At 42.4% G+C, this 27971-nt stretch overlaps 1 protein-coding gene across 4 annotated transcripts in view; it reads right to left on the reverse strand.

Moving 5' to 3' along the window:
* The window catches only part of JMJD1C (jumonji domain containing 1C), a 306723-nt gene that overhangs the window by 72725 nt on the left and 206027 nt on the right, over positions 1-27971 (reverse strand). For all 4 annotated transcript variants that reach the window (XM_073353432.1, XM_073353433.1, XM_073353434.1 and 1 more), the window contains exon 4: positions 4054-4159. In XM_073353432.1, coding sequence (XP_073209533.1) covers positions 4054-4159 — 106 coding nt within the window. The remainder of the gene's footprint in view (positions 1-4053; positions 4160-27971) is intronic.

The raw sequence follows: 27971 nt of genomic DNA on the forward strand, positions 1-27971 counted from the left end.
TGCTCCTTGCAACTCCAATTTGCGTAAAGCTTTCTGGTATGCAGGTGCCCAGAACTGAATGCAATCCTTCAGTGTGTCAGAGAAAGCACTACATCCTCTTCATTCTGAGATGCAAAGGCCATATGCATGCACCCAAAATTGCATCCACTTTTTATGCTACTGTCTCTTTTTGCAAAGTCCCTTTGAATCTGCAGCACACTGTCACATCTCTCTCTTTTTGGAAACATCGCTTTCGACGTTTGCCCCTACATTTTGAATATCTGTGTTTAAATTATTTTATTTTGTATGTACTATTGTAGCTTGGAGTTTTTCCAACACACTCTCATAAGTTTTGGCCCATAGTTCTTTATTAGTAGTATTACAGCAGCTCCCAGAGGCTCCACTCTAACCTGGGGGTTCCTTGGATGAGGCATTATACAAACATAGACAGCCCATGTCCAGAGAGTTTTTCAGTCTAAATTAAGGAAAAACATAACAAGTGCACATAAACAGAAGGAGAAGCAGCAGAGAGGTAAGACGATGGTAAAAGTGACAGTAGCACATGATTACACTGACTAACTAGGAGTATAATTTGAACATTTCCAGTCTTTTTTTTTTGTTTTTTTGAAGACAATGTTATCAATAATTCCTGTTGGCCATTTGCCTGGCCATTGTCTGATGGCAATTTACCGTAGGCGTCATGGCAGAAGTGGATCGTGAGGAGGGAGCTAAAGTATGAGGTAGTGGCTTTATGGATGATTTCAGGAAAGGCACCCTACGCAATAGGGGGACAGAATGAACATGCTTGGACAAACAAATGATTATGGTTCTCATTGTCAGCAGAACAGAGAAGCAACAAGGAGGCACAAAAGCATATAATGGGGGGGGAGGGGCGTGCTACACTGTCACTATCTTAAAGTAGATGTGGGCAAACTAAAGCCTGCGGGCCACAACCGGCCCACGGGACCCTCTTGCCCAGCCCCTGAGCTCCTGGCCCGCAAGGCAGGCCTCCAGCCCCTCCCCCGCTGTTCTCCCTCCTCCACAGCCTCAGCTCACTATGCCGCTGGCACAATGCTTTGGGCAGCGCTGCTGCAGAGCCCAGCCTGACCTAGTGCTCTGTGCTGCGCGGCTGGCTCCAGCCAGGAGACACGGCTGTAGAGCCGCCAGCCACAGGTGCTCCAGGCAACGCGGTAAGGGGGCAGGGAGCAGGGGGTTGGACAGAGGGCGGTGAGTTCGGGGAGGGTGGTCAGAGGGCGGGTGTGTGGATAGGCGTCAGGGCGGTCAGAGGGCAGGGAACAGCGGGGTTGAATGGGGGCAGGGGCCCCAGGGGGGCAGTCAGGAAGGAGAGGGGAATTGGATGGGGTGGCGGGGGCAGTCAGGGGTGGGGGTCCCAGGGAGGCCATCAGGGAACAGGGGTTGGATGGGGCAGGAGTCCTGGGGGCAGGGGATGGAGGGTGCCGTCAGGGGGCGAGAAGTAGGGGAGGAGCGATGGGAGAGGGGGCCGGGCCACACCTGGCTGTTTGGGGAGGCACAGCCTCCCCTAACTGGCCCTCCATACAATTTCCGAAACCCGATGCAGCCCTTTGGCCAAAAAGTTTGCCCACCCCTGCCTTAAAGGCTTGAATAACAAACTTGTGATTTGATGTGGTAGTGAAGAGAGAGCCAGTGGAAGGACTCAGGGGGATAACACATTCACAAAGATGAAACAGGAAGAGATTTAGAAACAGCGTTTGAATAGACCTGAGGAGCAAGGTGCATGTCACGAAGGCCAGGGAACAGGCAGCTGCAAGAGTCAAAAAGGAAAACGATAAAAGCTGGATGACAGTTTTAGACATACTGTATGCACAGAAAGAAAAAGGATGGATCTTGGAAATTTTACTGAAAAAGAAGAAGAAGGATTTAAATACAACCTCACTGTGTGGGTTTAAACACAGGGCAGATTTGAAGATGCTGCCCAGTTATGGGCCTGATTGAGTTGGGAAGATAGGTGATGCTGACTTGATAAAGGATGACAGACAACAGAGGGGAGGAAAGGAAAGATGAGTTTATTTTAATAAAATAAGATGAAGCTATTGTAATGTGCTCTCCATGAGGTTACCCTTAAAATCATTCAGAGACTGAAACTGATAGAGAACGTAATGTCTCGCTTTATTGGGTAGGCCACATTGCTGGGAGCATATGATACTAGTGCTCCTTAAACTGCATTGGCTGTCTACTGGTCTCTGCACAAAGTTTAAGGTGCTGGTTATCACCTACAAAAGCCCTAAATGGCCTAGAATATGGTTAACTGAGAAACGACCTCTCCCCATGCCACACCTCCACAGCTGTGATCAGCAGAGGTACTTGAGCTAGAATCCCCTTCATTATAAAAAAAAAAAAGAGGGTATTGATAGCAAGGCATTTGCTATGAGATGTGTGAGGCTCTGGAACTTGCTCCAACCCTTGGTTGGAAACAGCCTGATATTTGATGACCTTCTGGGCATGCTGCAAAAACATGTTTCATAGGGTTTTTGACAAGGGTAAGCTTCCTGGAATGATGAAGGGATGAAAAAGGAGCTTTTTTGTAGAGGACAGGCTTGCAGAGTTTCTTTTAAACAATTATTTTAATGATGTTAGTGTTTTGTTGTATTATGTGGTTGGGGTGCCTACAGCTTTATATAGGTGTGTTTTTATTATATTCAAAATAAAATGAATAAGTAGAACGAATTCAGTTTTAGTTCCCTTTGTATTTGGCCCTATCTTGAGTTCATGCTACTCCAAATCCATTATCTTCTGCAAATTTAATCAGCACACTGTAAACTCCCTCTTCCAGATCACATAATATTAAATCTAATACTGACCCTAGTGTCACCACACAAGATACTTCCTCCACAATTGAGTACATTGTCTAATTCCAGTAGTCTTTGTTTGTCATCCATTAGCCAGCATACCATCCATGGAATAGCAATCATGTCTAAGCAACTCAAATTCAGCAAGAGAGAAGATATCAAATGTTTTACTAAAATTCAGATATTAGACCTATTGTGTTCCCTTCATCCACTAATTTTGTAATTTTATCAAAGCAGCAATGAAGTTTGGCATGATTTGTTCTTAAAAATTCTAGCTTCCTTATGCTCATACTTTTAATTTCGTCTGGTTGTTTTGCACATTTTTTCCCTCAAAATTTGTGTTGTTATTTAACTCGGGATTTACTTCTTGATCTTACAAACGCTTACATGACTATAGTAAATGTATGCTACTTTAGAATGATTTATTAGCAAAGTTACTCCAAATAAACCCCTCCCCCTTACTTCACATCAGCTTTCACAAAACTTCCATTTTACAAACTAGAAAACCAACAACTTCATGGATTAGCAGCAACTATAGGAATGGGGACTGAGAGTTACAAAACCTCAACTATTTGAAAGCCACATGTCAAAATCTCAGCAGGCCATCATACAGTACAAAATCTGATAGTGTTTCAGATATAGTTACCGCAATATAATAGTAACTGGTTGGAAAGAAGCACAATTGTAAATGGCAGGCCATTGTTATTAGAGCTGAGCAGTTCTAACGGAAATCATTGTACTTCTGACTAACAGTTTGTTATCCCAAAGAATGTTTCCTTCTTTAGAGCACATAACAGTATAGTGTGGACTAAAAAGAAAACGTGGTTATTATTTATTGATTAAGGCACCATCACTAGTCTCAACACCAAAATCATAAATAAAATGTCCAGCGTTCTGCCTGATGGTATTATTAAACTGCTGTATAGCTATTAAAGGGTGTGACACAAGTTAAAAAAAAACAACCCCCCCCCCCAAATCTGTGCATGATCATTTACACATTTGCTTGAAAATCTGGGTGTATACTTGCATCACAGCTTTTTTCCCCAATTGCGTTTTGTTGTTTTAACAAACTATTTTCAAAGGGCCTAGTTAGAAAAGTTGAACTGTGTGAGATATGCTCTATAATAATACCACTTAGGGATAAATGGCATCCAACCTAGTGCTTTAAAATAGCTACACACATATACACGAAAACAAAAAAAAAAAAAAAAAAGGAAATACAAAACACACATATTTCTCAAATTACCTTGCATAAAAATCTCCTGAACCTTTTGTTCTTTTACCCAGACTTTTACTTCCTCATGAAGCTGCGGGTTGTCCCTGAGAACTGGGTTTAGACTGTCTACGTCGTCCTAGAGATTTAAAAAAGAACCATATGTTATGTTTATTCATAACATTTATGATGTTTATCTTTCTAAACACATTCCAAAGTACAATTTGAAACAAGACTGTAAAATGTATTGGTTCAATACAAATCCATGGGTTATTTTTAGAAAAATCTCATACGTGCAAGCTGTATTTGTTAGTAGTAAGAGTGATTTTCATGAGGAAAAAAGTACACTGGATCCCATACATGGTCAGACTTACAAGCTATTAATAGACTCACACTTTCATAAATAAGGCCTTCCCTATAACCTAATGTTACTCTATAAAGAGTTCAATGTTTACGAGAACACGGTAACATTTGTTTCAACAAAGTGGCGTTAAAATCAGAAGCCTGAAATGTCCAATTCATATTTTTTTATACACACACACTGCCACTGCAAGAGAGAATTTAAATATTTATACCAACATATAAATGTGCATATGTAAGAAAAGAAAACTACTATTGCTAGTTTTTAATATGACACAGAACCTGGTAAACGGTCTTGATTGAAATAAGACATATTTCAGTTTTGGTCCAAACTGTCATTAGCAAAGATTTTATTTTAAAATAAATTCTCTTTACAATGTACATCTTTGAGTTAATCAGAAAGTATCTAGAAAATTAAATAAATCCATTTTTGGTGGCACTGTCCTCATAAAGGGGCAGATCTGGACACAAATTAACATTTTTTTCCTGTACTTAGAAACATGGTTTATTCAGTCATGGGATCTACTACAACCTGTCAATTCACCTGTGGGCTCTGATATTTTTCTCTCTCTCTTTCAAAGCACAATTACTACTCCTGAATTTGAAATCAGTGGCAGGAGCCCTAGAGTAACTGGGAGGAACAAAAGCCATAGTTGGTGGCTCTTTGAGAAGTACATTGGCAGATCTTGGAAACGGTGGACAGAAGGTACATGTAGTTGTGTGAAGAGGCCCCCATAGAGAGAGAAAATAATTAGAGAGATCCTCAGCACATAGGTTATAAAATATTTTAATAATAACTGCCCATTGCCTTTTAGTGTCTGCTTGTTACCATTTAAAAGTGTTTTCCTTCACCTATACCTTTCTGCTTCCTTCCTGTCTTTTAACTTTTTATCCTTAGAATGGGAGTAGGGATGTGTGAAGAATCTAATTAGAGACCAAAAGATGACACAGACTTGGAAAACTGAAAATCTGTCTCCCACCCACAGTACTGCATAGGCTTCAACTCTTATACCTCTGCCCGCACATACAGCTTACTCCACTTGACATTTTATTATATGTCTCCAATTCATTCAACATGAGGTCACAGCAGCAAAATAAAAGACCATATGTGAAACCTGTATAAAAAAAACACTTGTCCTTTAAGAGATCACCCAAAATATCTCCAAATGTATTAATCTACAAAAATAAAGTATACCTTGAGAAAAATACTTTGAAAACTAGGGTTTTGACAGTACATACTTTCTGTTATTGCCTTCTTGTATTTATATAAAATAATCACATGAAAAGATACTTTTTTAAACAGAAAAGAGTACATTTGAACAAGTTCATTCAGATTTGTCACCCTTTAATAAAGACTGACCTGCATCCAGTCCTATAAGCATTTAATATAGAAAGTTATTCTCTAACAGCATTGACATGTTGGAATGTTTAATACACTCTCGGTAACCACTGTAAAATAAAGCTTCTACTTCTAGCTATGAACTTTCAATTATTATACACACAATTAAAATAATGATCAATAAAAATCACTATGTCAAGGAGAAATTCTAATAATAGAATTTAAGCTCAGTATGTCAGGAAATTCAAAGTAATGGTTTCCACAACCACCATAACTCTACCCCCTTATGCATGTGTTGTATGTCTATATATTAAGTTAAATGTATATGCCAAGTGGCTGAATTATGTTTTTTGTAGTCCACCTTACCTTTGAATTTCCTGATTTTTTTGCATTCACTTGGTCATACATTCAAATGTAATAATGTGTTTTGGAGCTAAACACATTAGTGCTTCATTGCACCCTACAAGAAAGGCTGGTAGAGAGCACAAGAGGAAGGCCATCAGACCTGCACTTCCTCAATTCCTTTTTAAGATGGCATTGCAGACGGTGATGTTGATCTGGAATTATCTAGTTTTACTTCTTAGCGGTGTACTTTCCTAAAGAAAAAAATATAATCCCATTTACCCTATAAAGGTACTTCCTATGATTGGGTCAAGACAGCACAGATCCTGGATTCTTACTTCCTTCTTAGCTAGACTGACGACCAGTCAAACTGTAGAATACTCATGCCCTCTATAGTTCTTCTCTGCCAATTTCCACAGTTTGAGTTCTTCTGTTCTGAAAGAAAATGTGTTAGTCTTGTTACCTCCCAATCCAAGATTAGTCTTCCCTCAGTCCTGGAACTCAAGATTCCTCTGAGTGGATGTCTGTGCTGGCTTGCCACTGTCACAAAAAGCAAATCATCATATAAATGGGATTATAATTTGCCCTTCTGAGATGACTATAGCAAAATCTCTGCATTCTTAATACAGTAGCAGCATCTCACACAAGGGGAGGACTAGACTAAATACTGGCAAGAGAATGTGCCCCAGAGCCATAGAAAGGAAGGATGGGAATGGAGAAGTAGTATTCCCATACTTACTCTCCTTCCAGAAGACAGCTGCATAAAGTAGCATGGCCATAACCAACCTGTGGATGAAGGCTGAATGAAGAATTCCCAGGTCATGTAAGGCTTTACAGAACTCATTTGCTGTTTCCATCTCCATCCCACCAAGATGTGGACACAGCTCTAGTGGAGTGGTTTTCTTCCTACCTGAGCAAAAATTATTTGACTTATCTGTTTGCCGCTTGGATTCAGATTCTGACCCATTGTGTGATGACACACTGCAAAGCTTTTAGGACTTTCCTGGAATTTTTGAACAATGCAAGGGAGTCCATTTTCCTAAAAGATCTTAAGCAAATGTTCCAAAGTTCTTCTGAGAACACGAGTATACCTATGCCATAGTATTTCCTTTCTTATAATGTGGTGGAGCAGGCTGGAATTGCGAGCTATACTTCCATAATTCCATTTTAACCAGGCCCCCTCCTGCTTCTCCCAATAGCGGGAGTGGAAAGGTCAGGCAGAGTAAGACTGCAGGACCACAGAGTATGTTTGAGTGCTGAGACAGACAGCACAAGAAACAAACAGTTTCTTTGTCCAAGAAAGCATTTTCAGTCTCCAAATACATAACAAGGCATCCAAGATAGTTGACAGGCAGCTACAGATTACTTGTTCTACTTCATATATCTTTTGACTCAAACTTAGGAACTTGAAGGTGACCCAAAGAGACAAATGATCAAATTGTGGGGAGAGCCCACAAAACAGCAATATTCTTCCAAGCTCCACCCACAAACCAAATTCTGTCCACCTGAGATACCAAAATGTGATTCTTCAGATTGTTCAGAATATAATGCAGGGCCCTTGAGCTTGACTTCCCAGTGGGTCTCAGATGCCCTGCTTCTTTCCTTCTTGATTTGAGAAGCCGGAGAAAGGATGTGAGGTGGAAGTGGTGATACTCACCTAACTGACAGATACTTGTGGCACCAAAATAAGATGTCATGTACAGTAGATTAAAGATAGTCAAAACTTTTGTTAAATTTTTCCTCCCACACACAAAACAGTGACATTGTCTAAACAGAGATTTTCATTAAGAAGTTTGCATTTGTCAGAACACAGGATACTGGGCTAGTTGAACCATCTGTCGGACCCAGAATGGCCATTCTTATGACATCTGAATTAACACCTCATTGAAATAAACGGGCTTTTTCACATTTTCAAGCTTTTCTTCACAACTGTAATGGCTACAGACTGATTTTGTTTTAAAATGAAAACTGGAACTCTGGAGCTCAAGATGGCAGCTCAGAGTAAATGGAGGAGTAGTATATATCCACATCACTGCCCAATTTGAGCTCCGCTTTGAGGGCTTTAAAATTCTCCAATTACTGTCAATTCTTCCTGTCTGACCAAGGAGGAGGGACAATCCCATGGTCTCAGTAATGGAAAAACAGCCAAAGCTAAAATGTATTCTATATATCAGCGTTTCCCAAACTGTGTTCCATGAAAGAATCGTGTTCTGGTGTTCTGCGGAATGTGAATAGGTGTTCCATGAAAGAATCGTAATAAAAAAAAAAAGGGTCTTGCACTTGATTTTTGTACTACTTTATATGTGCTTTCCAGTTAGAAATTGTTCAAGTTATTTTAAATTTGTATTTTTGCTTTGTTTTATAAAATACAATAAAATATATTTGAGCATAAATAACGCAATTTTTTATTTGAAAACCAAACAACTACAAAATAATATTGTAAATGTTCAGTAAATATATACCAGGTGTTCCGTGGCCAAAAAAGTTTGGGAAACGCTGCTATATATTATAAGCACCTGAAATGTGGACGTAGAAAGTACCTTCCTCAAATCACAATGTTGCAACACAATGCTTTAATGCATGAAGGACATTTTTTTTGTAACAATAAGAACTCATTTCAGCTGCAGTATTTCACCAAAAAAGACTAAGTAGATTTTGCAGTCTTCACAGAGGTCAGCACCACAATAGTCCTTGCCATCTGTGGTTTAATTAACTACAGCTTCCTCTTATTGCTTAGAGATTTTCAGATGATTTAGGACATGAATTAAATAAAAACTGGTGTGTAATACACTTGAAAAATATGTTTACAATGTTATACTCACCAAGTGTTACCCGAGAAAACAAGCATTTCCTAAATATTAACTTCCACATATTCAGATGAGACCCCAGTGAATTCAGCAGTCAGCGAGCCAAATTCAACCCTGGTGATAATTTACATGAAGAGATTAATTTGTCCCACTGACTCCAGGGATAGTCAGAGTACAGACATATTAAGTATTTCAAAAGCTCGAAGTTTTACTCTGTTGATCAGATAAAAATTAGGGCTGTCAATTAACTGCAGTTAACACACGCAATTAACTTAAAAAAGTAATCATGATTAATCGCAGTTTTAATTGCGCTGTTAAACAATAGAATACCAATTTAAATTTATTAAATATTTTGGATGTTTTTCTACATTTTCATATATATTGTATTCTATGTTATAATTGAATCAAACTGTATATTATTTTATTACAAATATTTGCACTGTAAAAATGATAAAAGAAATAGTATTTTTCAATTCACCTCATACAAGTACAGTAGAGCAATTTCTTTCTCGTGAAAGTGCAGCTTACCAATTTAGATTTTTTGTGTTACATAACTGCACTCAAAACCAAAACAATGTAAACTTCAGAGCCTACAAGTCCACTCAGTCCTACTTCTTGTTCAGCCATTTTACATTTACAGGAGATAATGCTGCTCTCTTCTTATTTACAATGCCACCAGAAAGTGAGAACAGAGTTGCATGGCACTTTTGTAGCCAGTATTGCAAGGTATTTAACATGGCAGATATGCAAAATATCCGTATGCACCTTTGTGCTTCGGCCACCATTCCAGAGAACATGCTTCCATTCTGATGACACTTGTTAAAAAAATAATGCGATAATTAAATTTGCAACTGAACTCCATGTGGGAGGACTGTATGTCTCCTGCTCTATTTTACCCTCATTCTGCCATATATTTCATGTTATAGCAGTCTCAGATGACCCAGCATATGTTATTCATTTTAAGAACACTTTCACTGTAGATTTGACAAAATGCAAAGGTGCTACCAATGTGAGATTTCTAAAGATAGCTACAGCATTCGACCCAAGGTTTAAGAATCTGAAGTTCCTTCCAAAATCTGAGATGGACAAGGTGTGGAGCATGCTTTCAGAAGTCTTAAAAGACCAACACTCCGATGCGGAAACTACAGAACCCGAACCACCAAAAAAGAAAATCAACCTTCTGTTACTGGCATCTGACTCAGATAATGAAAATGAACATGCATCGATCCACACTGCTTTGGATCATTACTGAGCAGAACCCGTCATCAGCATGGACACATGTCCTCTGGAATGGTGGCTGAAGCATGAAGGGACATATGCACAAAAGTGCCATGCGAACGCTTGTTCTCAGTTTCTCATTGTAAGCAAGAAGCAGGCAGCATTATCTCCTGCAAATGAAAACAAACTTATTTGTCTGAGCGACGGGCTGAACAATAAGTAGGACTGAGTGGACTGGCAGGCTCTAAAATTTTACATTGTTTTATTTTTGAATGCAGGTTTTTTTGTACATAATTCTACATTTGTGGGTTCAACTTTCATGATAAAGAGATAGCATTACAGTACTTGTATTAGGTGAATTGAAAAATACTATTTCTTTTGTTTTTTACAGTGCAAATACTCGTAATCAAAAATAAATATAAAATGAGCACTGTACACTTTGTATTCTGTGTTGTAATTAAAATCAACATACACCTCTACCCCGACATAACGTGGTCCTCGGGAGACAAAAAATCTCACTGCTTTATAGGTGAGACCGCGTTATATCAAGCTTGCTTTGGCCCCCCCCCCGTTCCTTGTTCCCTGACCGCCCCCTCCAGAGACCCCCGTCCCTAATCACCCCCAGGACCCCACCCCTACCCAACCCCCCTGCTCCCTGACTGCTCTGACCCTTATCCACACACCCCGCCCCCTGACAGGGGCTCACCGGCAGCGGCGGGAAGCAGAGCAACGAGGCCCCAGCCCGCTCCACTCCACCACCTCCCAGCCACAGCGCTCCGCTTCCTGCCGCCGGAGAGTGCGGGGAGGTTGGGGAAAGGACACCCTCCACACTCACCAGCGGCGGGAAGCGGAGCGATGCAGCCCCAGCCTGCTCCGCTTTCCTTGCTCCAGCCCCAGCCGTGTCGCTGGGGTTGGGGGGGGAAGGTCCTGCAAGGGCTATCCCTTCCCCCAAGTGACACGGCTGTGGCTGGAGCGAGGGAAGCGGAGCAGGATGCTCCCAGCTCCCAGCCCCCCACCCCCCCCCCCCGCTAATCCCTCGGGCCACTCTGGGACTGCAGGCCTCCAGAAGTGCCCCCCCCCCCAGCTCCTGCCTCCCAGACCCTGGGGGGGGAGCCCATGACCACTCCCGAGACCCTCTGCCCCTTATCCAACCCCTCGGCCCTGGCCCAGTCCAGCACCGTTAACACACTGCTCAGAGCAGCGTATCGGAGCTTTACCGCATTGTATGTGAACCCGCGTTATATCGGGTTGCATTATATCAGGGTAGAGGTGTATTTGAAAATGTAGAAAAATGCAAAAATATTTAAATAGTATTTTATTATTGTTTTACAGTGCAATTAATTGGGATTAATTTTTTTAATTGCTTGACAACCCTAATTCTTTGCATGTCAGAAATATTTTCTATCCAATGTTCTCTACAACATATACCAGCACTTACACTTCACGTTATTCAGTTTACACAACTAACTTACAGTGTTTAGTTTTACATGGTATTGTTATCTCTATCCCGTATACATATGCATTACTCCAAGACACACTGACAACAAAGGGTTTCTGAATGAACACTATATAGTTTTAACACAAGTTTAATAATAAGCAATTATCTATATTATATATTTTTTTCTCAAATCCTGACAGAGGAGTTTTCTTGCTATCTCAATGTGTTGAGCAGGTAAAGATCCAGATAAAAATTAGCTGGCTTAAGATAATTTGGGCAGAAGCAGTTACTTATTTGCACAGGAATCATTTTAAAGAATCTACAAGGGCTATATCTGCATCCTTGGATAAAGATGTCTGTCCAAACTGCCAAAGCTGTCTTCACTCTCAGGAATTTATTGGATGTAAAGCTGTTTCTAGATTTTCAGAGAGCAATGGCAGCAACAAGTGTCATCTTTAATATTCAGATTGCTGAAAGCTTGCATCCTTTCCTCTTGGATGCAAATTTTGTCATCAAAATATAACAGTTGGATCAGACACCAAGAAATTTTTTAGCAGCAGGCCCCTCCTGCAGAAAAATCAAAATGACTTCCTTCTCCCACCCTCCAAATTTCTATTTAGTTCTCAGCCTTTTCAGAAGATGAACTCCTCCTTTCCTTACTGCCCCTTGTTAGCTGGATCTCCACCTCCCTTCTCTTTTTACCCCTCCCTTTTCTCTTTGCTGGCTGGATGCTCCCCATCATCATCTTTTTTTGATGGTTGTAACGCCTTGTGGAGAAAGAGGAAAGTGGGTTTTTTTTAAAATCAATATTATATGCACCTCAGTATACCTGCTTGATATTATCTCGCTTGACAACATGGAATTAAATCAAAGGAGGCTGTTGGGGGATGGGGGGAACAAATGGGAAATGAAACAATGAAAGAGATAAGGTAACACCAGAAATAATACCAAGGGTCCTTAAGGAAACAATGGGGGAACTTAATTGGGGAATGCCCACGTGGCTCCCATGCTAGCAACCTTCCTTCTTCTCAGGCCCAAGCCTAGGATCAAAGGGTATACTAAACCTATAGAGGAAAGGGGAGTAAGAACAGGAAGAAGCAGCAGCTGGAGAAGAGTCTCAAAGGGTATGTCTATACTACAAAATTAGGTCGAATTTATAGAAGTCGGTTTTTTAGAAATCGGTTTTATATATTCGAGTGTGAGTGTCCCCACAGAAAATGCTGTAAGTGCATTAACTCGGCGGAGTGCTTCTACCGAGACTAGAGTCGACTTCCGGAGCGTTGCACTGTGGGTAGCTATCCCACAGTTCCCGCAGTCTCTGCTGCCCATTGGAATTCTGGGTTGAGATCCCAATGCCTGATGGGGCTAAAACATTGTCGCGGGTGGTGCTGGGTACATATCGTCAGGCCCCCTTCCCTCCCTCCCTCCGTGAAAGCAAGGGCAGACAATCGTTTCGCGCCTTTTTTCCTGAGTTACCTGTGCAGACGCCATACTACAGCAAGCATGGAGCCCGCTCAACTCACTGTCACCGTATGTCTCCTGGGTGCTGGCAGACGCGGTACTGCATTGCTACACAGCAGCAGCAACCCATTGCGGCAGCAGACGGTGCAATAGGACTGGTAGCCGTCATCGTCATGTCCGAGGTGCTCCTGGTCACCTGTGTGAGGTCGATCAGGAGTGCCTGGGCAGACATGGGCACAAGGACTAAATTTGGAGCGACTTGATCAGGTCATTCTTTTTAGTCCAGCAGTCAGTCCTACTGAACCATCTTATGGTGAGCAGGCAGGTGATATGGATTGCTAGCAGTCCTATTGCATCATCTTCTGCCGAGCAGCTATGAGATGTGGATGGCATGCAGTCCTTCTGCACCGTCTGCTGCCAGCCAAAGATGTAAAAGATAGATGGAGTGTATCAAAACAAGAAATAGATCAGATTTGTTTTGTACTCATTTGCACCCCTTCCCCCCACCACCATCTAGGGGACTCATTCCTCTAGGTCACACTGCAGTCACTCACAGAGAAGGTGCAGCAAGGTAAATCTAGCCATGTATCAATCAGAGGCCAGACTAACCTCCTTGTTCCAATAAGAACAATAACTTAGGTGCACCATTTCTTATTGGAACCCTCCGTGAAGTCCTGCCTGAAATATTCCTTGATGTAAAGCCACCCCCTTTGTTGATTTTAACTCCCTGTAAGCCAACCCTGTAAGCAGTGTCGTCAGTCGTCCCTCCCTGCGTCAGAGCAACGGCAAACAATCATGAATCTGAGTTGAGAGTGCTGTCCAGAGCAGTTACAATGGAGCACTCTGGGATAGCTCCCGGAGGCCAATACCGTCTAATTGTGTCCACAGTACCCCAAATTCGAGCCGGCAAGGCCGATTTAAGCGCTAATCCACTTGTCAGGGGTGGAGTAAGGAAATCGATTTTAAGAGCCCTTTAAGTCGAAATAAAGGGCTTCATTGTGTGGATGGGTGCAGGTTTACATCGATTTAACGCTGCTAAATTCGACCTAAAGTCCTAGTGTAGACCAGGGCAAAGAGACATTAAAAGAAGGCAGTACACTCTGTCTGTATCTCCCAGATCAGGAGTAGGGTAGTCTGGACTGAGTTGAACTTACCCAAAACTTGCAAGGAAAGAATACATTTTAGCTAAGACCCAGATGAATATAGGCCTTTTGTTGTTTTACGCTTTTCTCTGCTTGCTTTGCACCTCTGGGTGAATAAATAATATTTTGTTTTATAGAAGCTGTTTTTGAGTCACTTTAAACAAATGGTTGTCACAGGCTCTTTGAGGAAAAGGGCTTACAGGTGCAACAAGCAGTGTGCCCATTGTGTTATCACATTTGATAAACAGGGGGCCGTTGTACAGAGATCCAATCCAAGAGTGGCAGGATTATGTGGTTCTACCCAGAGAGGTGTAAAGGTAATGAAACCTATCACTAGAGGGACGCACTCAAGAAGAACTAATGGGTCCAAAACACAGCTCACCCTGGAACTATGAGACCCCTCCTCCTGACTAAAGCAAGACTGAGAGCTATCCTGGAGAGAAACAAACATTTTAAAAGTTCCTCACAGAAACTATGACCATGGAGAGTATTCAAAGGCTTAGTCTTGACTAGAAGAAGTGCTCACGTTTAGGCAGGGCTTAGTTAATACATGTTAGCTAAACTCAATCTAAACTTGACCTTTTTCTTACTATAAGTACATGATAATACCTCAGCTCCATTTTAGCTTAGCAGGAGCCTAGACTATAACTAAAACGTTTAAATTGTGCTACAGGTCATTATACTGCATTTATGCTATAAAAAAGGTCAAGTTTAGGTTGGATTTAGCTAGCACATGGTAGCTAAGTCTGATATAAGCTTGACCGCTTTTCCCTAGTTGAGCAAAATAAAAGCATAAACAGGAAACAGAGCTCTGGGGGCATAAAGAGAAGGTATGAAGAATTAGGTTCAGGCTTCAGGTGGAAAAGATATGCCTAACCAAGGGTCTGATCAGGTATGCAGATTAAAGTTGATCACTAGAAAATGACAGTAAATAGAAAGCACAGAGATACTCCCTTCTGCACAGTACTATCTGCAGAGGTTTGAACCTAAAAGAGGATAAACGGAGAGGCCTTCTTGCTGAAAATCATGATTCCAAGTAAGGAAGCAGGGAATAACTAATGACTTTACAGAGAGGGGTGTCAGAATCATACTCTAGAACGGGCTAAATTGTTTTATATTCATGGTCTGTGGTATAAATTTATGACTATATGCTATCCTCAATCAAATTAAATTCATGTTGATATAAATGACAAATTTGCATAAAGATCAAGAGTCTAAGTTTTAACTAAATTTTCCATGATTTGTTTAGTACCTTACTGTTATATTCAGTAACAGTGGAAAAAGAAAAGGAGGACTTGTGGCACCTTAGAGACTAACCGATTTATTTGAGCATGAGCTTTCGTGAGCTACAGCTCACTTCATCAGATGTTTACCGTGGAAACTGCAGCAGACTTTATATACACACAGAAATCATGAAACAATACCTCCTCCCACCCCACTGTCCTGCTGGTAATAGCTTATCTAAAGTGATCAACAGGTGGGCCATTTCCAGCACAAATCCAGGTTTTCTCACCCTCCACCCCCCCACACAAATTCACTCTCCTGCTGGTGCTAGCCCATCCAAAGTGACAACTCTTTACATAATCAAGTCGGGCTATTTCCTGCATAGATCAAGGTTTTCTCACATCCCCCCCACCCCCATACACACACAAACTCACTCTCCTGCTGGTAATAGCTCATCTAAACTGACCATTCTCCAGGTTTAAATCCAAGTTAAACCAGAACATCTGGGGGGGGGGGGGGTAGGAAAAAACAAGAGGAAACAGGCTACCTTGCATAATGACTTAGCCACTCCCAGTCTCTATTTAAGCCTAAATTAATAGTATCCAATTTGCAAATGAATTCCAATTCAGCAGTTTCTCGCTGGAGTCTGGATTTGAAGTTTTTTTGTTTTAAGATAGCGACCTTCATGTCTGTGATTGCGTGACCAGAGAGATTGAAGTGTTCTCCGACTGGTTTATGAATGTTATAATTCTTGACATCTGATTTGTGTCCATTTATTCTTTTACGTAGAGACTGTCCAGTTTGACCAATGTACATGGCAGAGGGGCATTGCTGGCACATGATGGCATAGATCACATTGGTGGATGTGCAGGTGAACGAGCCTCTGATAGTGTGGCTGATGTTATTAGGCCCTGTGATGGTGTCCCCTGAATAGATATGTGGGCACAATTGGCAACGGGCTTTGTTGCAAGGATAAGTTCCTGGGTTAGTGGTTCTGTTGTGTGGTATGTGGTTGTTGGTGAGTATTTGCTTCAGGTTGCGGGGCTGTCTGTAGGCAAGGACTGGCCTGTCTCCCAAGACTTGTGAGAGTGTTGGGTCATCCTTTAGGATAGGTTGTAGATCCTTAATAATGCGTTGGAGGGGTTTTAGTTGGGGGCTGAAGGTGACGGCTAGTGGCGTTCTGTTATTTTCTTTGTTAGGCCTGTCCTGTAGTAGGTAACTTCTGGGAACTCTTCTGGCTCTATCAATCTGTTTCTTTACTTCTGCAGGTGGGTATTGTAGTTGTAAGAAAGCTTGACAGAGATCTTGTAGGTGTTTGTCTCTGTCTGAGGGGTTGGAGCAAATGCGGTTGTATCGCAGAGCTTGGCTGTAGACGATGGATCGTGTGGTGTGGTCAGGGTGAAAGCTGGAGGCATGCAGGTAGGAATAGCGGTCAGTAGGTTTACGGTATAGGGTGGTGTTTATGTGGCCATTGTTTATTAGCACTGTAGTGTCCAGGAAGTGGATCTCTTGTGTGGACTGGACCAGGCTGAGGTTGGTGGTGGGATGGAAATTGTTGAAATCATGGTGGAATTCCTCAAGGGCTTCTTTTCCATGGGTCCAGATGATGAAGATGTCATCAATATAGCGCAAGTAGAGTAGGGGCTTTAGGGGACGAGAGCTGAGGAAGCGTTGTTCTAAATCAGCCATAAAAATGTTGGCATACTGTGGGGCCATGCGGGTACCCATAGCAGTGCCGCTGATCTGAAGGTATACATTGTCCCCAAATGTGAAATAGTTATGGGTAAGGACAAAGTCACAAAGTTCAGCCACCAGGTTAGCCGTGACATTATCGGGGATAGTGTTCTTGACGGCTTGTAGTCCATCTTTGTGTGGAATGTTGGTGTAGAGGGCTTCTACATCCATAGTAGCCAGGATGGTGTTATCAGGAAGATCACCGATGGATTGAAGTTTCCTCAGGAAGTCAGTGGTGTCTCGAAGGTAGCTGGGAGTGCTGGTAGCGTAGGGCCTGAGGAGGGAGTCTACATAGCCAGACAATCCTGCTGTCAGGGTGCCAATGCCTGAGATGATGGGGCGCCCAGGCTCAATTTCACAATCACCATTACTTCTGCCCTTTATTACGCTCCTCTTGCATGTCATCTCCTTTCTTCCCTCTCTGCATTTCCTTCTCTGAAGAAACTTCCAGGTCCCATAACCATGGGCTTCACTCCCACTCCCCTCCCCCTTCCATCTGCTAAGCTGATCAATAGTTAAATAGTTAATGCTGATATTTAACATGTTGTTAGACTTTAGCATTAACACCCATTGAGATTAATGGGGGAAGCAGGGGTGAGATTTATGCGAGGGAAGGGGTGTTTCATAAGACTCAGGTATTGTGTCATGTTCAGTGCAGGCTCAGAAAGACTTCATTGCATTGATTTACACACAGTTCATGTTTGAAAGAGTAACTTCACAACTTTGAGGGGACTAGAAGTTGACTTGTTTAAAAATAAAAGCTTAGACTTTGCAGAATCTAAGTTAGTTATGCAGGCCACATAAATATGTGTGGGACAGATCCAGCCCAGGGGCTGAGTACTTGCTACCATTTCATTACACAGATATCAAGAATAAACTATTTCCATACTATATCATAAAACACAGATATTTGCCTTCCTAAACCATACAAAAATAAAATTCACTCAGGGGAAATATATTTATGCTGGAAAAACTGGTTAACCTATCTTTTTGTAACTGTTGTTCTTTGAGATGTGGTGCTCATGTCCATTCCATTCTAGGTGTGCGCACGCCCACATGCATGGTCTTCGGAGATTTTTGCCTTAGTGGTATCCGTAGGGTTGGCAGTGGTGCCCCCCGAGTGCTGCACACATGTGTCAGTATATCAGGCGCCGCCGGCCCTAAACCCTCTCAGTTCCTTCTTGTCGGCGAGTCTGAAAGAGGAGTAGGAGGGCAGGTAATGGAATGGACATAAGCAACACACCTCAAAGAACAGTTACAAAAAGGTAGCTAACCGTTTTTTCTTCTTCGAGTGCTTGCTCATGTCGATTTCATTCTAGGTGACACAGAAGCAGTGTCCATGAAGGTGAGCTCGGAGTTCACGGTCATGTAGCTTGCAGCACTGCTCTGCCAAGACAGTATCATCTCAAGCCTGCTGGGTAAGCATAATGAGATGCGAACATGTGGACAGACTATCAGCTAGCGGCCCTACAATCAAATCTCTTTGATTGGAATTTGTGCCAGGAAGGCCACTGATGACGCCAGCAGGGGCACATTTGCCAGGTCATAGCAGTAGTGGATGCAAACCATGATCCAGGACAAAATCCTTTGAGCAGACACTGAGCGACCCTTCATTCTGTCTGCCACTGCAACGAACAACAGCATCGACTTACGGAACGGCTTTGTCCAATCTCTGTACAAGGCCAGAGCTCTCCTGATGTCCAGGGCATGCAGCCTGCATTCCTCATCTGATGTATGAGGCTTTAGAAAGAAGACAGGCAAGTATATGTCGTAGCCAGTATGAAACTGGGAAACTATCTTGGGCAGAAATGCTGGATGTGGTCACAGCTGGACCTTATCCTTCTAGAATACTGTATTGGGCGGTTCTGAAGTAAGTGCCTTGAACTCGAACACCCTGCGGGCTGATGTTATCACTACCAGGAATGAAACCTTCCAGGAGAGAAGCAGGAAGCCAGAGACTCAAAGGGAGGCCCCATGAGTCTCGACAGCACAAGATTCAGGTGCCAGGTAGGGAAGGGATCCTGGACATGCGGATAGACACACTCCAGACCTTTCAAAAACTGGGCCGTCATGTTGTGAGTGAAGAGCGACCTGCCTTGAAACAGAGGGTGGAAAGCCAAAATAGCGGCCACGTGGACCTTGATCGACGACAGGGACAAACCTTGGAGTTTGAGGTGCAGAAGATAATCCAGAATCTCCTGCAGCAAGGCCTGCTCGGCCTGGATATGCCACTCTGAGGCCCAGCACGTGAACCTTTTCCATTTGGCCAAGTAAGTCACTCTGGTGGAGGATTTCCTGCTTCCTAACAAGACCTGCTGAACCCGGGCTGAGCATTCTCGTTCGTTCTTGTTTAGCCATGCTGTCAGGTGTAGCATCGACAGGTTCAGGTGCAGAAGGCTGCTGTGGTTCTGGGACAGCAGATTCAGCTAGAGGGGCAGCTACCAAAAGGTCCAGCAGCATGCAAAACCAGCGTTGGCGAGGCCATGTGGGGGCTATTAGGATAACCTTCGCCCTGTCCTGTTTGATCTTCACGAGGACTCTCTGAATCAATGGCACTGTCAGGAAGGTGTACATCAGAGCCCCTGAACATGGGATGAAAAAGGCATCTGACAGGGAGCCCCTATCCATTCCCTGGATCAAACAGAACACATGGCATTTTCCGTTCTGCTTGGACACGAACAGGTCCACCTGAGGAGTCCCTCACCTCTGGAAAATCGTACTGACTGCCTCTGGATGCAGCGACCACTCACAGTGAGACAAGAAGGTCCTGTTGAGGTGATCTGCTAATACGTTTCTGGTCCCAGACAGGTGTGTGGCTACCAGATGAATAGCATGCTGCACACAAAAATCTCAAAGGCGGAGAGCTTCTTGGCAAAGGGCTGACGAACTAGCTCCGCCCTACTTGTTGATGTAATACATTGCAGTAGTATTGTCCATCAGGACCTGCACTACCTTGCCGCTCAGGTGGGGCAAGAAAGCCTGGCAAGCCAGAAGAACTGCTCTGAACTCCCTAACATTCCTATGGAGGGCCAGGTTCTCGCGCAACCAGTGGCCCTGCATCAGAGACCAGAATCAGCGACAGGGACCGGGCTGCAAAGGGAACTCTCTCCAACACCGACCTGGAGTCCAACCACCAATCTAGGGATGACTGGATGCGATCCAGCAACCCAATCTAGGTCATGTCTGTTGGGAATGTAGACCGACGCCAGCCACGCTTGCAGAGGCTGGAGATGGAGTTGGGAATGACAGAGAGAAAGAAGGGAGAACCTTGCAGTGCCTCCCCTGCTCTGACTAGCAGCTTTGGAAGCTATCAGGGAAAGAGGAAATCTTTCAGCCTCTTCCTGACGCCCTAGCTGGTGGCACTGGACGTAATCTAGGAAAAGGGGGGCCCCAGAGATCAGGCTCTTCCTGCACAGCAGGCAGCTAGCAGAGGGCACTGTATGCCAGCAAGGGACTTGGCTATGCAAGTTCATAGCTCACAGGGAGAGCTCTGAACAGTACACTACGAAATTATATGCCAAAATAGAGCACCCTAACTGCAGATGGAGAGACTGTTCTCAAAAGGTAACTAAAAATTCTCAGAGTCATTTTGCTAGGGAACCAACTGCATAAACAGGGTGAGTCTTCAGGCAGAAAATGTTTATGGGTAGGTAGATGGATAGTCTGCTACCAGAAGTTGAAAAGAGTTCCTACTGCTTTCTTGGCTGAGAAGTAATTTCCCTCACTACCCTAATGTTCCCCTATCAGAAACTGATTTGCCCTTGGGTGTAAGGAATAACAGAAGTTATCTGCAGTAGCTGGCACTAGTGAAAGGCTCATATACATCAAGAGTCTTTAAGAATTGAAATAAAGGGCCAGATTCTACTACCATTTCTTACACTGACTGACAGATTACTGAATCATAAATTCCATCAGTGAGACTTGCTGAATAATTCCTCATCAAATGCCATAGATGGGAATTATCATGGAGTAAGATACTATTCATGATTTGTAAAATGTATCAAAATCCAGTCCTATTCAAGAAAAATATAAAATGAAACATCATGAGGTGGCAAAATTCGCAGATGATACAAAAGTACTCAAGATAGTTAAGTCCCAAGCAGACTGCAAAGAGCTACTAAAGGATCTCAAAAACTGGGTGATTGGGCAACAAAATGGCAGACAAAATTCAGTGTTAATAAATGCAAAGTAATGCAAATTGGAAAACATAACCCCAACTTTACATATAAAATATAGGGTCTAAATTAGCAGTTACCACTCAAGAAAGACCTTGGAGTTATTGTGGACAGTTCTCTGAAAACATCCACTCAATGTGCAGCGACAGGCAAAAAAGCGAACAGAATGTTGGGAATCATAAAGAAAGAGATAGATAATAAGACAGAAAATATCATATTGCCTCTATATAAAACCATGGTACACCCACATCTTGAACACTGTGTGCAGATGCGGTTGCACATCTCAAAAAAGATATATTGGAATTGGAAAAGGTTCAGAAAAGGGCAACAAAAATGATTGGGGTATGAAAAGGCTGCCATATGAGGACAGATTAATAAAACTGGGACTTTTCAGCTTGGAAAAGACAACTCAAAGGGGATATGATTGAGGTCTATAAAATCATGACTGGTGTGGAGAAAGTAAATAAGGAAGTGTTATTTATGCCTTCTTATAACACAAGAACTAGGGGTTACCAAATGAAATTCATAGGCAGCAAGTTTAAAACAAAGGAAATATTTCCTCACACAACACAGTCAACGCGGGAGGGATATCTCAGTGGTTTGAGCATTGGCCTGCTAAACTCAGGGTTCTGAGCTCAATCCTTGAGGGGGCCATTTAGGGATCTGGGGCAAAATTTGGGGATTGGTCCTGCTTTGAACAGGGGGTTGGACTAGATGACCTCCTGAGGTCCCTTCCAACCCTGATATTCTATGAACACCTTGCCAGAGGATGTTGTGAAGGCTAAGACTAACAGGGTTCAAAAAAGAACTAGATAAGTTCGTGGAGGATAGGTCCATCAATGGTTATTAGCCAGGATGGGCAGGCATGGTGTCCCTAGCCTCTGTTTGCCAGAAGCTGGGAATGGGCGACAGGGGATGGATCACTTGACTATTAGTTGTTCTGTTCATTCTCTCTGGGGCACTGGGCATCGGCCACTTTCGGATGACAGGATACTGGGCTAGATGGACCTTTGGTCTGACCAAGTATGGCAGTTCTTATGTTCATACCTCCATAACTGTCAGTTTTCCTCTCCCCAGCCAAGGTAGAATCCGTCATTCCAAGAGTAAATAGACTATATTCAAGGAGTTGCCATAGTTATTCAGTGTTAAATCTAGAATGTTCCTGGCATTTTCATAGAATCATAGAATATCAGGGTTGGAAGGGACCCCAGAAGGTCATCTAGTCCAACCCCCTGCTCAAAGCAGGACCAATTCCCAGTTAAATCATCCCAGCCAGGGCTTTGTCAAGCCTGACCTTAAAAACCTCTAAGGAAGGAGATTCTACCACCTCCCTAGGTAACTCATTCCAGTGTTTCACCACCCTCTTAGTGAAAAAGTTTTTCCTAATATCCAATCTAAACCTCCCCCACTGCAACTTGAGACCATTACTCCTCGTTCTGTCATCTGCTACCATTGAGAACAGTCTAGAGCCATCCTCTTTGGAACCCCCTTTCAGGTAGTTGAAAGCAGCTATCAAATCCCCCCTCATTCTTCTCTTCTGCAGGCTAAACAATCCCAGCTCCCTCAGCCTCTCCTCATAACTCATGTGTTCCAGTCCCCTAATCATTTTTGTTGCCCTTCGCTGGACTCTCTCCAATTTATCCACATCCTTCTTGAAGTGTGGGGCCCAAAACTGGACACAGTACTCCAGATGAGGCCTCACCAATGTCGAACAGAGGGGAACGATCACGTCCCTCGATCTGCTCGCTATGCCCCTACTTATACATCCCAAAATGCCATTGGCCTTCTTGGCAACAAGGGCACACTGCTGACTCATATCCAGCTTCTCGTCCACTGTCACCCCTAGGTCCTTTTCCGCAGAACTGCTGCCTAGCCATTCGGTCCCTAGTCTGTAGCTGTGCATTGGGTTCTTCCGTCCTAAGTGCAGGACCCTGCACTTATCCTTATTGAACCTCATCAGATTCCTTTTGGCCCAATCTTCCAATTGGTCTAGGTCCTTCTGTATCCTATCCCTCCCCTCCAGCGTATCTACCATTCCTCCCAGTTTAGTATCATCCGCAAATTTGCTGAGAGTGCAATCCACACCATCCTCCAGATCATTTATGAAGATATTGAATAAAACCGGCCCCAGGACCGACCCTTGGGGCACTCCACTTGATACCGGCTGCCAACTAGACATGGAGCCATTGATCACTACCCGTTGAGCCCGACAATCTAGCCAGCTTTCTACCCACCTTATAGTGCATTCATCCAGCCCATACTTCCTTAACTTGCTGACAAGAATACTATGGGAGACCGTGTCAAAAGCTTTGCTAAAGTCAAGAAAAAATACATCCACTGCTTTCCCTTCATCCACAGAACCAGTAATCTCATCATAAAAGGCGATTAGATTAGTCAGGCATGACCTTCCCTTGGTGAATCCATGCTGGCTGTTCCTGATCACTTTCCTCTCATGCAAGTGCTTCAGGATTGATTCTTTGAGGACCTGCTCCATGATTTTTCCAGGGACTGAGGTGAGTAGCACCCAGTTCTTTTAATTACCATGTATATAATTTTTTTTAATCTTTAGGTGCTTGTCAGTGATTTCTCGATAAAAGGTATTTTCTAGTATTATATCTTGTCCCATAGTTGCCCAATACTTTGAGAACACTCAAGTGTTAACTTATCATAATTACCGTGCAACAAGTTTCCAAATCTCTACAAAGTTAAGATTATTTGGGTGCCCTAAACATATATTTCCATAACTTACCATTTTGGATTTCTTTTAACTTTAACCATGCATCTGAATTTTCCTGGGTTTATATTACTTATTTTGGGGGCAACTGGGACAATATCCATCCTTAGAAAGTAATTTATCCTAAACTAAATATGACCCACAGCTTTGCCATTCAAGTTCATGTTGGTTTTTTTTTTTTTTAAAGTAGGAGTGAGGGTGGGTGACTGTGTGGGTTTTGCTGGGAGATGGCAGCCTCTCTCCGGAGGTGGACCGGAACACTGAGGAGCAAGTCAACTGAGACAGTGGCCATCTTTACTAAGGGCAGTCTGTGGCCTCATTCCCACTGATAATAAGATATAGCAGTCATTTTGAATTCATTGAATTAGCTGGAAAATATTTCAGCCTTTACTGAAGGAGAAGCATTATTAAAGAACAGAAAGAAAAATATTCCATTAAACTTAAAATGTCCTTTAAACCGTAGCTTCTGCACAAGATTTCAATGATGTTTAATAATAGTATAGGAATCTGAACAGTCTGCACTATTCTGATATTGAGATCATTAGGGATAAAAAAAGTCTGACACCAGGTGTTAAATTTCTTTAAAGGCACCCCAAATCCCTCCTTCACCCCACACCCCAATACCCTGCCCTGCGCCCCCTGCCACACCCTGCACCCCTCCTGAGCCCCAATCCTCAGGTGTTCGTAACTCTGAGATTCTACTGTAGCTCTCCCTCTCTTATCGTACCCCAGCACAGCTTCCTGTGTGGCAAATACTCCTCATGTGGTCTGCTGAGCAACACCGAGCCTCCTGCAATTCCTTCTGTCACTTAGCTTTTCAGCAGGTTACCACAAACGATGTGGGAAAGCTCCTTGCCATGGGAAGAAAAACGACAAATTAAGGATACTTCCCCTCCACCACCCCCACTGTGTTCAGACCCGACAAGCTTTTTTTGTACTTAATTGGCCTACTGTTCTTTGTGAGGGACCTGGTCCTAAACCATCTGGTGGTTGTAGAAACGTTTCTTAAATTAAGTGCCTGGCTTCTACAGACAAAACCGGGGTCCAGATCCTCAATATTCTTCCTGATTTGGAGGGAAAGACTTCTAACAGGAATCAATTCTCATAACTCCAGCCAGGAGAGAGCCGCAACAGTCTTGTAAAGCACAAGCACCTTCTGTCCCTCTTCTCTAAACTCCTCACCCCAGCCCTAAGAGCACTTTCAAACTAATGGCCAATAATTCTGTGGGCCTGATACTTCCTCTTCTTCAGGACTCAAGAGATAATTCAGAGGGCCCTTTGATGGTAGGTGAATTCACAATTCTGATCAAAGGGATTCTTTTTTCCTGGTACTCTGCCAACAGTATCCACAATCCTGAGATTTTCTAATCCCAGCAGATGGTGTGGAAGCATCTCAAAATTTCATTGACTGTAAGCTCTTTAAAACATGTGTTTGAGCCAGTACATTTGTTACAGTATCGTTATGGCATCCATAATCATGGCTCTCACTTCTCGAGGCTAAATTTGTATGAAGCGAATCCATAAGATATAGCTCCTACTAAGAAAAAGGAATCCAACTGAGATTTAAAAGACAAAAAGGAACACCTGGAGTCATATCTCAAAACACTTGGAGTTTCCATGGAGTTGTGCATTATTTTTGTTTTATTTTATTTTATTTTTTTTTTTAAAGAGGAGCTACATTTCTGTGGTTTCCCCTGCTCTGCCTTGCACACAGCCAAGCAGAATTATTCTGTGCCGTGGCTGCTCCTCCCTCCCAAGAACTAAACCTGCTAATCTATTCTGTTTACCTTTGACCTGCCCTTGGGTGGTGACGATTGTATGACTTGAAGAAGCAGGGTTTAGTCAATCTGTGAAGTAGCAGCAGCACAATGGCAGCTGAGGTTCAGACCTCTGAAGTGTATCAGATTTTGCAGGTCATTCTTATTTTGACTCAGTAAGGCTGCCTGTTTCACTGCACCAGAAAAGTAAGCAATGTTCTGCAGCCACACAAGAGAGACAAAGCCTTCCCATTCAAATACCTTGTAGCCCTGGGAAAGTGTACAGAGCTGGGAGCTCCAGGACATGAGTTCAAATCTCACCTTTATACCTTTACAGACTGGTATTTATATTTCCATGCATTTGACGGCTCTTAGTATTGACGAAGGCCTAATATTCCTACCCTAGAAAGCTGTCAGGTTCTTCTGTTTTATAAATAAGTTAAATGAGAAGTTGTATAGTCACTTCAGACAGATGTGTATATATCTTTCACATATTTGAAGCCCATTTGACTGAACCCAATTTTAAGGAGAGGTTTAAGCTAGAATGCTCTTTATCTACTGTGGACAAAACTAGAGCACATGAGCAGGAAGAATTTAGCAGAGCAGACAAGTAAAGGAAAAAAAACATTCTGTTCAGGATTTTATACTGCCCCCATCACCATGGTATGTGTACTGTAAAAAGGCTAATAAAAACAAATTGCTGAAAGAAAAAGATAGTAGGGAAGAGACTTAAGGGAAAACAATCATAGAAAAATAGGAAAGCAATGAGGATAGAAACAAAAATTAAATGGACACTTCAAGTTGGAATTTAGAAAAAAAACTGAAGGAAAAAAGGTGGAAAAACAAAAAGGAAAAAACACATCATTTGGTAAATGCTTTTTTAAAAAATTAAAGCTGTTAATATACCACAACGTCAGGCATTTAAGTGGCTAGGATGTTGAGAGGTATGCCTGATGCAGCATGCTACACATGGTCCGAATCTGGGGAACTCCTTTGTTTTTACTGGTTAGTACTTTGGAGCAATACCTTCCAGAATGGAAGGTGACTTACTGAGTGAGAAAGGGGAATTTTTCCCCTTACCTGTACATTCCCCCCATAAATGGGACAGTCACCATTTTCAAGGATCTCATCTTCATAAAAACTGTCTAAAGTATATTACTTTGGTGTCTTTTATCCTTTACTTTTTGAACTCTCAAGTTGAAAGAGTTTTTCTGGAGAATTCCAGTTAGTGCTAAGCATTAAAATGAGCATCAGGTACCAAAACCTCAGCCCAAATCAGTAATGGACTCCACTAGTCTATTTATAAGAAAAGAACATTATGACAAGTAGAAAATGTTATTGTTCCTCTGTGATGTTTCAATCAAGTGAAGATAGTAATATGTCATCATAATGTAACATCACACTGCCAATAGCAAAGTAATATCTAGATATCATATTGTGATGAATGCTATGGCTCTCTGTAACTTCATCTGTTGAAGAAATGACTCTCTGACTCTTCAAGAAAAGATTAAGGATGATACTGTGGGAAGGAATGACATGAGTAGGACTCAGAAGATATGGGTTCTATTGCTGGTTCTCCCACAAACTTCTTGTGTAACCTTGGGAAAGTCATTCAATCTCTCCATGCCTCAGCTGTTCCATCTGCAAAACAGAATTATTTCTCTCCCTCACAAGGGTGTTGTGTGCATAAAGCCATTAATATTAATTTGTGATGTACTCAGATACTATGGTGCTGAGCACCACAGAAAAGCCTATAAATTAATCTATTCAAAACTGAATTCCACTGATATACAGGAGACTTAAATACTGTACTTCAGGCCCAATATTTTATCCAACCTAAAAATTGTTTTCTGATTTTTGGGACGGGGGAGAGGGGAGGAAGGGTGCAGCGGAGGGGAAAGTAGAGATTAAAGTGAGACAGAAAGAAATCCTCTGTATTACAATATAAATACAATTTGTGTAATGTATACTTAAAATTCACTACTAGGTCAATGTGTAATAATAAACTAATATTTTTGAAATCCAAAGAAACTAATGTTTTGTTCTCCTTCTACTTGTTCTGCAAGAGCAAACTAAATCACTATTACCAGTAATGTTGGCAGACACACAAAAGGGGGAAAAAAACCCCAAAACCAGGAACAGTAATGTTAATTTTAAAGACAGAAAATGTGTCAAATGTGTTTTGAATGTGACAAAAAAATGTACAAACAATGGTTAGCA

This window comes from Lepidochelys kempii, chromosome 7, assembly GCF_965140265.1.
Source record: "Lepidochelys kempii isolate rLepKem1 chromosome 7, rLepKem1.hap2, whole genome shotgun sequence".
NCBI classification, from domain to species: domain Eukaryota; kingdom Metazoa; phylum Chordata; order Testudines; family Cheloniidae; genus Lepidochelys; species Lepidochelys kempii.